The sequence below is a fragment of the Camelus dromedarius genome, chromosome 12, assembly GCF_036321535.1.
Source record: "Camelus dromedarius isolate mCamDro1 chromosome 12, mCamDro1.pat, whole genome shotgun sequence".
In the NCBI taxonomy this organism is placed as follows: domain Eukaryota; kingdom Metazoa; phylum Chordata; class Mammalia; order Artiodactyla; family Camelidae; genus Camelus; species Camelus dromedarius.
This window is the reverse complement of record NC_087447.1, coordinates 34,061,128-34,073,340: the sequence shown is the minus strand read 5'-3', so window position 1 is coordinate 34,073,340 and position 12,213 is coordinate 34,061,128. Positions and strand designations below refer to the sequence as shown.

The 12,213-nt window shown below is 46.3% G+C and overlaps 1 protein-coding gene across 9 annotated transcripts in view; it reads left to right on the top strand.

Moving 5' to 3' along the window:
• The window catches only part of NAV2 (neuron navigator 2), a 690,497-nt gene that overhangs the window by 611,213 nt on the left and 67,071 nt on the right, over positions 1–12,213 (top strand). For all 9 annotated transcript variants that reach the window (XR_010383379.1, XM_064492508.1, XM_064492507.1 and 6 more), the window contains one exon: positions 5,453–5,591. Coding sequence is in view for 8 of the 9 variants with exons in the window: in XM_064492508.1 (XP_064348578.1) it covers positions 5,453–5,591 (139 nt within the window). In the remaining variant the exon portion in view is untranslated. The remainder of the gene's footprint in view (positions 1–5,452; positions 5,592–12,213) is intronic.

Here is a 12,213-nt window from a genome sequence, read left to right as displayed (position 1 = left end):
TTTTTTTAGATACTCTAATATGCCATATATTTTTAAAATATTGTAACTGTATAGAAATTACCCCAATGATCACAAAACTTTCACCCCAAGCTTAAGTATTAATATTATGATTTATTTCAGTATCTCCCTTCATCTTTTACAACCTATCCCAGGATTTAAAGTCACTTACTTCCCACTAAGGGGAGGAGGTGGGCTCGGAACCATCTCATGGTTTTTCTCAATCAGATTCAAGAGCAGAATGCACGAATGGTCAAATCATACTCCAGAATGGTTGTCCCGGAGCCAGGGCTATGCACGCCGGAGTTCTTTCTGCCGTGTCATCAGGGTCCCTCCAGCCTCTTAGCTGGAATTTTGTTTCACTGCACTGCAAACACAAATCCTCTGGGTTTCTTTCAAGTTTTAGTCATAATCAAGTTTTGTAACCTCTTTCAACATTTATCACCCGTCTTGGGTCAATGGACTTTTGTACCCCAGATTGTACCTAATTTCCTTTGCCACTTGATTGGATTCAACTAATGTTCTTACTGCCTGAATGAATTCTGCATGCTTTCCACATTTTTCCCATCTGACTCTCAGCCACATGTCTGGAGTCGTTTTACAGACAAATGGCAATTCCCTGTTAGTTAGCATGAGTATACCAAGTGACAAAAAGCTAAGCGAGCTTGATTTGAACAAAAGAAAGGAATTTATTAGTTCTCACTCTTCCATCTCCCAGAGGTGGCTTCTGCCTTTAGCTCTGGCTGGATCGGGGAGGCTCATGTCATGTCCTTTATCCTGCCCCTGCTTCCCTCTGTGCTGACTACCTTCCAAGGCAGGTGAGGAGGAAGTGGGCACTGGTAGCCCTAGGCTTCCGTTGTGTTTCTTCCAGAGTTGTGCGTCTCCTGTGTGGGGAGTGCTATTTCAGGCAAAGTTAAAAAGATCATGCCAGCCCTTCACAACTGTTAAGAGTTCGTGTCTTGGAGAGGGGGATAGAAGAGGCAGCACACCCCGCGTCCTCTTGTTGGAAGCACGTTGTTACTACAGATCATCTCATGGAAATAATTTTCCTGAGGATACATCGTGGAACTCACTGCCCTTGATCTTGGTGGCACACGGCCATTTACAATACCCTGAATTTTAGGAAAAGGACCAGTTGGGACTAAGTGATTTTATAATTAGGTAGACTTGCCAGTGTTCCAAAAGACGCAGAAGCGAGGGAGATGTGGCTGGTTTTCCAGGGGCAAGAACAGCTGTGGTTTCTGGCACACAGACAGCTCTGGAGGACACCAAGGCACTCTTGCTCAGCGTGGACTTCCCTTGTGTCACTGCCCCCTTATCCTCTTAGTTTCCCCACTCCCATTCTTCTGTTGGGGGGATCACTGATTCTCCTGGGCGGGCTCGGTTACACCGACTTCCTGTAAACACAGGGCAGCCCCGTGATGCTCTGGGCACCAATGTGGGAGGAATCGTGTGTGTGATAAGTGTCACATGCCTCCTGGAACAGTATCTCCATGTTGAAAGGCCACAGAGGAAGAGCGGATACAATTTCAAAGCAAAAGCAATCTGAGGGTTGGATTCATGGGCATCTGTTACTAACTTCCTTTCCTCCCTTCCAGCCATGCTCCTCTCCTCTCCCTTTCTTCGTCGGATTATAGGAAATTGTAGATACATTAAATGGCTAACTCCAGAGAGCAGATGCAATGAAAGACTCATGGGATTTCCTTTTTAACCACAAGAGTAGATTTGAGTCCTTTTTCATCTGTTCGCTCATGCCTTTCCTGGCAGAGACTTACATAGTTGCCAGCCTAGGTGGTGTCATCCACATGTCAACCATAGGAAACTGAGGCACAGAGTTGTGACTTGTCAGAGGATGACACGGGAGGGGGCTGGGCTCAGAATCCCCTGCTGGTGGTACGTTTGCTTCAAAACTTGCCCCGTCTCTCCTGCACGTGAGTTCAGTCAAGAAGCATTTAATAAACATATCGGGTGCCTGGAGATGGGAGATGGAGTAGGTGTGAGGCCAGCATCACTGCAGCACCGCCCTGGAGGTGGTGGCGGAGAGAGGTGAACTTCAGGGTCCAGTAGTGTTTCACTGCCAGGTCTTTCGTGTGTTTGTAGCGAGCCCACGGTCCTCCCAGCCTCGGGTTCCTCATTATGAAGCAAGGTCACCTGTGAGACAGCAGGAGCGTTGTTGAGAACACGTGCAAACGCTGAATAGTTGGCACTTGGCGAGTGCTCAGTGCACGGCCAGCTGTTGTCATGAGAGACCACGTGATTCAGGCCAGAGGGAGTGCGTGTTCTGAAATTAGACAATTCTGCACTTAAACCCAGTTTCAATGTGGACTGAAGGACACTGGCCAGGATGCTTGTTCTTTCAGCCTTGATCTCATCGTCTGTCACTTGGGAAGGATAATAGGTCCCTTGCAGGTGTGATGTGAAAAATGTAGAGAAATATATGGTATACCGGAGGTCCCTGGCACGTGGGATGCACTTGTTACCATCAGCAAGGCCTGCGTGTATTTGGAAAGTGGGGCAGACCTTCATATAGGAAACAACTAGAAAACTGCCTTAGTGTTTAGAAGGAGCCCAAGCGTGTAAAACTGTGCAGAAACTCAGAGTAGGGGATGGTGAGGATGGGCCGGAATATTTGGAGAAGGCTTTAAGGAGGATTTGGAGCAGGATGGGGCCTGGGCCAGAGCAGTGGAGTCACAAAAGGGAAGTGGGCTCAGACCCAGAGCCCTGGGACCCTCTGGGCCCCGTGACTTCATCCTCACTAAGCCCCTTACACTTCCTGCCTTTATCCTCCGTACTTGAGAAACCACCCTTACCCATTTCCCCTGCATGTGTGTGAGCCCCAGACTCTCCAGGTGGGCTCTGGAAGCCAAATTGGTGGGCTTGAGGGCAAGGTGTTGAAACAGATTTCCACTAGGTCTCCTCTTTCCGCCTAATCAGCAGAGCTCAGGCAGGCATCCTACAAGCTGGTGGAACAAACTAGAACTTCCTTTTGATTACCTGGGGGAGCCTGGGGTGCTCCTGGCTTTCTAAATCTCAGAGACTGACATTTCTTTCTGTTTGTTTGTTTCTTTTATTGTGGTATAGTTTATGTACAGTATTATGTAAGTTTCAGGTACACAACATAGTGATCCACAGTTTTTAATGGTTATACAGCATTTATTGTTATTATAAAATATTGGCTATTTTCTCTATGCTGTACAATATATCCTTGTAGCTAATCTATTTTATACATAGTAGTTTGTATCTCTTAATCCCCTACCCCTATATTGCCCCTCCCCTCTTCCCTCTCCCTACTGGTGACCACTAGTTTGTTCCCTGTATCTGTGAGTCTGTTTCTGTTTTGCTATATTCTCTAGTTTGTTTTATTTTTTAGATTCCACATGTAAGTGATATCATATAGTATTTGTCTTTCTCTGTCTGACTTATTCCACTTAGCATAATACCCTCCAAGTCCACCTGTGTGGTTGTACATGGCAAAATGTCATTCCTTTTTGGCTAAGTAGTATTCCAGTGTGTATATATATTATACACACAGATATATATATATATATATATATATATATATATATATATATCCCCTACATTTTCTTTATCCATTCATCTGTGGATGGACATTTAGGTTGCTTCCATATTTTGACAGGTATAAATAATGCTGCTGTGACCATTGGGATGCATGTATCTTTTTGAATTAGTGGTTTTGTTTCTTCACATATGCACCCAGGAGTGGAATTGCTGGGTCATATGGTAGTTCTGACACTAGCATTTCTGGGGCATCAGGCAAGGCATACGGTAGAGGGCTGAGTGGTGGGGTAATGTGGTTAAGTCGACGCTTCGTCATCACACAGCCCTGGGTGTAGATACTGGCCCTGCCGCTCTTGCTGAGTGACATACCAGCCCCCCGAACCTGGGCTTCCTCCTGGGGAAGCGGGCTGTGTCATGTGCCTATGTGCACTGAAAATTGACGTAATGGAGAGCCATCTGGCATCACAGCAAAGATGGTGGCTCTGGAGTCTGGATGGCTGGGTCCAGGTCCGGCTCCACCTCTTACTAGCTCTCTGACCTTATACCAGGCGTCTTACCTTTCTAAGCCTCGGTTTCTCCACCTGTGCAATAGAAAAACAGTAAGACTTACCTTTTCCCACTCGTTCAAGTAGGACAGTGTCACACGGACGTCGGAAGCTCACTTTCTAGCCTACCCGACTCCTACACCCATGTTTTAGTCAGCAAGTATTTATTGAGTACCTGCTATGTATCTGCCACACAGCAACCAAACAAATGAGAAAATGCAACAGACTTCATGGAGGAGGAGAGGACAGCACTGTCGTAGAGGGACCAGGGAAGGCCTTTCTGGGGAGGTGACAGTTCAGATGAGAAGGAGACAGGAACAGGTGTCCAGGAAGAGAGACAACCAATGCAAAGCCTTGAACATGAAAACCCAGACCCAGTGAATGATGTGAGAAGGAGCCTGGAGAGGGGAGGCTGGATCACAGGGTCTTGAGCGCCAGAGTAGGGAATCTGGGTTTTAGGTCCCCGAGAAGCCGCTGGAAGGTTTTAAGCAGTGGAACAATAGACCTGATTGCTGTTTCATAAAGATCAATCTGGCTGCTGTGGGGAGAATGGGTGGTTAGGGAGCAGACAAGGAGCGTGGAGGCCAGCTAGCCTGTTGGCGGTGGCTGAGGCAGAGCTGAAGCAGCAGGAACCACGGGGCACAGGGATGGGGAGAACTGTGCACCTTGGGAGAAGTTTTGCAAACAGAGCAGGGAGGACCAGGTGGTGGATTAAGTGTCGTGGTGTTGGGAAGCAGGAGTTGGTAGAAGAGAAAAGAAGAATCATTGCTGGGAGACTTGACCTGAATGGTGGGGGGTGATGGTCTCAACAGATTTGAGGGTTCTGCAATGAAGAACTCTATTTTTGATGCATCCTGGGATATTATTAGAGTTAGAACTGCCAGTAGAGTTGAAGGATTTCTGCTGACTTTTGCTGTTTCCTTCCCTGGCTTCTTGTTCCAGGAGTGAGGCCCAGCGAATTTGTCTAGCAGCTCTTCTTCCCCCTCCGAGCCCCAGGGAGGGTGCTGCTGCTCGCTCTTTCTCTGTACCACTTTCAGCTCTATTTTCCAAGCCCCCTGCTCCTCCCCTACCTCCAGGCCTGGGAGGTGGCCACCTGCAGTTCCCAAGATGAGGCTGAGGATGGGGTACGCAGTGTGTCTGTGTTTAGCCACCTCTGCTCAGGGAAGCACTCACCCTCTGGGGGAAGGGACATATTAACTTCTGCCCCAGCTGCTGGACAGAAACAGCGAGGATGGATGGCCCTCTTGAAGATGAGTCATGTTAGAGGCAAAAGAGCTTTGTCTGGGAGCTGACACCGGGAGCCTCTGGGGATGGTACGCGTTTGTCAGTATCCTCAGCCTGAGCTGGTGCAGTGTGAGGTCTTGGTGCTCAGGGTGTGTTTGTCTTGGCAGCTGGGATGACAGCAGCTCCGTCAGCAGTGGGATCAGCGACACCATAGACAACCTCAGCACGGATGACATCAACACCAGCTCCTCCATCAGCTCCTATGCCAACACACCTGCCTCCTCACGCAAGAACTTGGATGTGCAGGTAAGGAACAGGGTCCCTCGCAGGCTCCTCCCAAGGCCACTGCCAGCAGAGAGCCTTGAGCTTGTGGGCCACGGGGGTCATTTGGGGTGAACATGATCCCCAGGTCTGTGAAATGAGGCCTGACCTCCTGCTTGCTGCCTGGTCTCTTGTCTCCAAACTGAGGCCTCTGCCTACAGGGAAAGAGGGTTGGGCAGGGGGCACCAGAAAAGGGAGTGGGGAGACCCACGAATCTCACTGTGGTGGCCTTGGTAAAATCATGTTTTCTTCCCGGACCTCAGTTTCATAATCTATCTGGGGAAAAAAAAAGACTGTTGGACTCAGTTGGCTGTTCTTAGCCTGGAGTGTGTGTCCATGGCACAAGTCTGATCCCTCAAGAGTGATGGGGTGGGAACAAAGGTTGAGAGCCCTGGACCAGGAGATGAGTGCATTCCAACCAGAGGTTGAGAACTGTTGATCTGTGGGTCATTCCTCCTACCAGCGTGTTTTATTTGGCCCCCAATATCAGTCTTCTTTTAAACTGGATTGCTTGTCAAGTTTTTAAAAGTGTGTTATTTTCCTTGAAAATAAGCTTCTGGATTCTCTTGAACAATCAGAGGATACTGCCTCCTACATTCTCTACATGGAGACAACCCACAGATGTCCAGGTGTCTTTCCCTTTTGGACTGGGCACCCATGCCCCAGTGTGCTGGCTAGCTGCTCCCTTCAAATACCTGCCTTCCCAGAGGGACTTGAATTTCCAACCCCTGCTTTAAATTCTCACATTTGATATTTCCAATGCAGTGTTTCCAAAGCAGTTTCATGTGGGCACATTCACTTGCCCTCACAGCATTGCTCTGTGGTCAGAGGGGTTGGTTCTAGTCAGCCCATTTTACTAGTGGACAAGCAAGGTGCCATCCTCTGACTGGTATCCATGTTGGGACTGACTGGCTCGAGGACTGGCCAGCTGTGGTGGCACTGGCAATGAGTGGATTTTCATGATTCTTTTCATGATAGGCTCCTCCCACTGGTAGGGGCTGCTGCCTCTGGTGAACCCATGTGAAGGTCTGATGGAGACAGAGTCTCCCAGAGGGACCTTGGGAGGACAGAACTGCCACTGCCCCCTTCCTTCACCCCCTTCTTCCCCTATCTGCTTCCTTAGCTATTTCTCACTGTGTACAGATAGGAGCTGCTTCGGGAATCTCTTTCCTTTCAAAGGTATCTTTCTTTGAGGACAGAGCTAAATAAAAGATGTGTCAGAGTGCGGGAGTGCTGCTGTCCCGGAGAAACGTAAGCATAGGCTGCCTGACGAAATCCATTAGCTGTTGTCTCTGGGCTTGCCTGTGACTTCTTGAGTTTTCATTTTAGCTTGAATTTCTAATTATTGTTAGGGAATGAGGGGGTTGTGGTGGTTGTTAAGGAAAAAAACCACCCAAATGAAAGGAGAACAAAGATTTTGGGGGTGCTGGTAATGTTCCACATGGGGATCTGAGTAGTAGTTATGTAAATACGTTAATTTCATAAAATTTATTCAAATTATATACTTAAGATTGTACTTAGTATATGAATGTTATATCTCAATTTTTAAAAGTTGATTAAAAAAAAAGCCTAAGCCATACCACCCAAGTGATCACTGTTTAGTTAGTTATTAGATGCAAATTAGAGACATCTAGCCAAACTGTGTTCCTGCCACTTGCCAAATGTTTTAATAACCACCGTTTTCCTTCCCTTGTGGACACTGTTTTTTCCCCCTGAGACTCATTCTAATTTCAAGGTAAAAACAACCACCAAGGTTCTAGACTGTCCTTAGATACTGAGTTGGGGACCTAAGAGAGAAGGAGAAAGAGGGAATCAGAGAGAGAGGGGAGAGAGGTCTGTAAATCAGTAGGTTTCTTTCCTGTTTACTTGCAAGGTAGGAAGAAGCTTGCTCCTAAGATGCTCACTGAGCCAACAGAACACTGTTGGAACAATCTCTTGTCTTTGTTCCCATCCTACAAAGCTGGAGTTAGAATCCATTTTCCACATTGATTCAGAGTAAACATCTGATTTTTACAGATGATACATTTGAATTTTGTTCATGCCAAGCCCCCCCCCCCCAACCTGACCAACTCTTTGCTTTCCATCCAGCAAATGTCACATCAGAAAAGTCTCAAAAAAATTACACAAACATGTCTTTTTGATCAAGATTAGAAAGTTAATTTCAAGGCATGGAAAGGGTTTACTATTCATAGGATTGTTTTTTGCTATAGTACTACCTGAGTTTAAATATTTAAACAAAAACTAAGTAAGTAGGTCTTGGAATAAAATAAATGTAGGCTTGCTCCAGTAGTTACTGAGAGTCCTGTTGGGGTGGTTTCTTTGGCATCCCTTTGTTCCTGTCCAGGGAGCATCTCTGAGTATCGGAATCCGTGTAAGTCGCAGCCTTCTCCCCTCCTCCCTTGTACCGCTCTGAGGAGTGCTAAGGGCCATTGCTCCTCTCCGAGCAGCATCAGGCAGCAGGAAGGGGTGTACTGCCATCCTCCCCAGGGCTCACTCAGGTTCCTGTCACATGCTGGTTTCCCTGAACAAACTGGCAGCACACAGCATCCCCGGCAAGACATGGAGAGGCAGAAAGAAGCAGCCCAGTGTGTCCACTGGGAAAGCAGGTTGCAGACAGGTGTCCTGTCTGGGTTTTCATATTTGAAAGCCTCTGAGGAACTTTCAAAAGGAAATATATCTAAGGAACTGGGAAGCTATCCTCTGGAAGCCTAAGGGACAGCCTCGTTTAGCTGAGGGAGGAGGCGCGGGTAACAGAGGAGCGAGCCTTGGGGGAGGGAAGTCCCCTTTGTCTGTGAGTGATTATTTCCCCAAGGATGTTGAGGAGCACTGACAGGGCCCTTGACAGGGCACAGGTGCCCAAGATATTCAGCATCAGCCTCTGCTCAGTACTTCTCAGTGTGCTGGGCAGAGAATCCCCCTGCCTGAGGTCTGACAGCCCCTTGGTCAACTTTCTCCAAGAGAGCTGGTGAGTCTGGTTGTGGTGTCAGGGAAAAGATGTGGCCTCTGAGGTCAGGGTTGAGCTCCTAGCTCTGTGACATCTTTGGATGGGCTCAGCCACTCCAAACCTCTGCTTCCTCTTCCATAAAACCATGGTAATTAGACTTTATCTTGAAGGGTGACTGTGAGAGTGATATGGACATACTTTATCTGAACATGCTTTCTGGTGCCTAATTCTTTTTTTTATTGAAATATAGTTGATTTACAATGTTATATTAATTTCTGGTATATAGCACAGTGATTCAGTTATATGTGTGTGTGTATGTGTGTGTGTGTGTGTGTATATATAACTGGAAAAATATATATATATTCCTTTTCATATTCTTTTTCATTATGGGCCATTATAAGATATTGAATATAGTCCCTGTGCTATACAGTAGGACTTTGTTGTTTATCTGGTTTATATATAGCAGTTAGTATCTGCAAATCCTAAACTCTCAATTTATCCCTCCACCGCTTTTCCTCACTGGTAACCATAAGTTTGTTTTCTATGTCTGTAGTCTGTCTCTGTTTTATAAGTAAGTTCATTTTTCTTTTCTTTTTTTTTTTTTTTAGATTCCACATATAAATGATATCATATGGTTTTTTTTTCTTTCTGTTTCTGCCTTACATCACTTAGTATGATGCTCTCCAAGTCCATCCATGTTGCTGCAAATGGCATTATTTATTCCTTTTTTATGGCTGAGTACTATTCCATTGTAGATATACACTGCATCTTCTTTATCCAGTCATCTGTTGATGGACATTTAGGTTGTTTCCATGCTTGGCTATTGTATATAGTGCCTAATTCTTAATAGTTGCTCAGATGTTTCTTTTCTTTCCTTTTCTATTCTTGTCTTTTCTAGTCTTTTCTCCCCTTCTTTCCTTCCTTCCTCTGTATTACCTATCCCTTTGACTCCCTCCTCCATTCATGTCAGGAACCAAAAGCTGATTGTTCTTAATAGATTTTTTTTAGAGTTTCAGAGCAATTCATCTTACATTTTTCAGCATTTTATTTTTAGGACAGTGTATTGACAGAGGTGACAGGGGACTTTAACAGACATCTCTTGCACACATACATGTTCATCTGTCCAATCCTGTCCTGTTATTCACTATTTCCTCTCAGTCTGTAGAAGCTCCATTCCAGTTGCCAAAGTACAAAAAACGTCAAGATGCCTCTCATTTTCACTGCCCGTGAAATTTTAAATAAAATATACTGGGGGGAGAAAAGATAAGATTTGGCTCCTGAAGGAAATAAAATTCTGAAATCCGTGGCGAGGATCCCTGCCCTGTATGGACTTGAGTGAGCCTGGGGCTCTCTGGATGTTGGTCTGGATATTGGGTTTGGGGTTGGCTGGGGTGGACGTGGGTGCCCCTTCTGCCTCCTGCTGGGTCCTGCTGCTTGTGACTTTAGGCAAGTTACTGTTCCTCTTCAGGCCTATAATTTCCTTGTCTGTAAAATACAGATAATAGTACAAGTTCAGAGGATGAGATGAGCTAATAATGGATGCGGAGGGACACAGGCCTGGCATGGAAAGCGGCAGGTGACGATGCTGATCATTATCTCTCTTATCACTGGGACTCAGACTTCAACCAGTTCCTTGTCTTGATTGGCAGGGGATGATACGGGTGTGAAGAGGGCAGTGTTCCTGGCTTCTAGAAGTTTATGGCCTGAGAGCAGGAATGATAAGTACCCTGTTCACCTTAATACAGGACAAAAATAGGATAAATGCTAAAGTGCTTGTGCTTTTCAGAGGCGGGACAGTTGGTGACAAAGGAATCACTCTCTATTGAGTCCCTCCACATTTAGCTCATTGAGTCCACTGTCAACTCTGTGAGACACCTGTCTGCTGCCATCCCTGTTTTATGCACAAGGTAACAATCTCCCAGAGGTTCCACCACTTCCTCCAGGATCACACACAGCAAAGGAATGGCAGCACCTAGTCCTTGAACTCAAGTCTGTCAGACGCCAAACCCATGCCCTTCCCCCCATCACTCCCCACAGCTGCACCTCACTCCCCAGTGCCTTGTTTTCACCCTCTTACTCTAAGGAGATTGGCCTCCTCTGGGCCAGTCAAGAGAGCTCTCTTCCGTCTTCCAGGCCCTCTCCCTCCTTGTGTGTGGCTATTTCCCCGCCTTCCCTCTTGGATGCTGAATGAGTAAGTAGACTTGCAGGTACAGGCAGTAGGAACGTTCTACATACAGGAGGTACCATTTGCAATGGAAACAGTTGGCGAAGGGGAGGGTGCAGCTCTTTGTACATCCCTACGTGGCTGTCCTGCTGGCCCTCCAGCTCTGGGAACAGAGAGGCTGGGTCTTTGTCATCTCTTAATTCCCCTGGTGCCACCACATGATCGGCATATAGCTCAGGAGGGGTTTGCTAAGGAGATGTGAACTTAAAACCAGGAGAGTGTCCCAGGGCAGGTGTCGCTGTGCACAGAGCAGCTGGGAGCCTACCCCCCAGACCACGTTGTGGAGGCTGTGATGATTGGATGATTGTTCTTTCCAGAGGGAAATTCAAGTCACAGTCTCAGACTAGGGACTTGAGCACTTTGTCTGCCATTGGTGGTGGAACCTCCACAGTTCTGAAGGTTCAACCCAGAGGGTACCCTGGAACTGCTCCAGAGTGGGAGTTGGGGAAGGCCACTACAGGCCATCCAGAGTAGAAGGAAAATCAGCTGGGTGTGGCTGTTGTGTTAGGTACCACTGGGCATGCAGCATCCTCACGTACTTGGACTTATCCTCCAGGAAGGTGGTATAGCATTGTGGCTAAAATATGGGCTCTGAACTTAGGTTCCTTGGAATCCTTGCACTGTGTCATCTTGGCCAATTCTCTTTTCTACTCGGTGCCTCATGTAAAATTGAGATTATGAACTGTAACTTCCTCATAGCTTTTTTGCTGAGGATTAAATTAAATGATACATGTAAAAAGCACTTTAGCCCAGCGCCAAGCACATAGTAAATGCCTAGTAAGTTTTCATTTTTACTGCTACTACTATTAGCACCACTACAATTTGATCAGGAAAAATAAGGTATAGGAACATTAAAAAATGAGTTAATGCAGTACCCCAGGATGTGGTATGTGCTAAGTTTTCAGTACCTCTTAGAGTGTATTAGAATGTGTTAGAATATACTTGAATATAAGCTCCAGGGGACTAATAATTTGTACTTTGTTCTTATTCATTGTAGTATATCCAGTATCCAAAAGCTTGCTTGGCACATAGTGGCACTCAATAAATATTTATTGAGTGAATATTTCCAAAGCCAACCTCTTTTCTGCCTCAGGGCCTTTGCACGTGCTATTCCTGCTACCTGGCATGCTCGTCCTTAAACTCTTCTCTTAGTAAATTTCTTCTCATTCTTTAGGGCACTTCTTCAAAAAGGTCTTACTGGACCACTGTCCTTACCCCTGTGTTCATCATCTGAAGTTACATCAATGTCTGTATTTCTTTCTCAGACTCCTGGTCCTTTCCTTTTTTTTTTTTTGTCTTATATTTCCAATCCCTGCCTCTTTCACTGAATCATAAACTTCAGGAGGAATGGGAACCAATCTTACTCCCAGACCCTCAGACCCACAATGTCTGCTGGTTCTCCTCCACAGGCATCCTGGAGGAAATTCTGGTTGAATGAA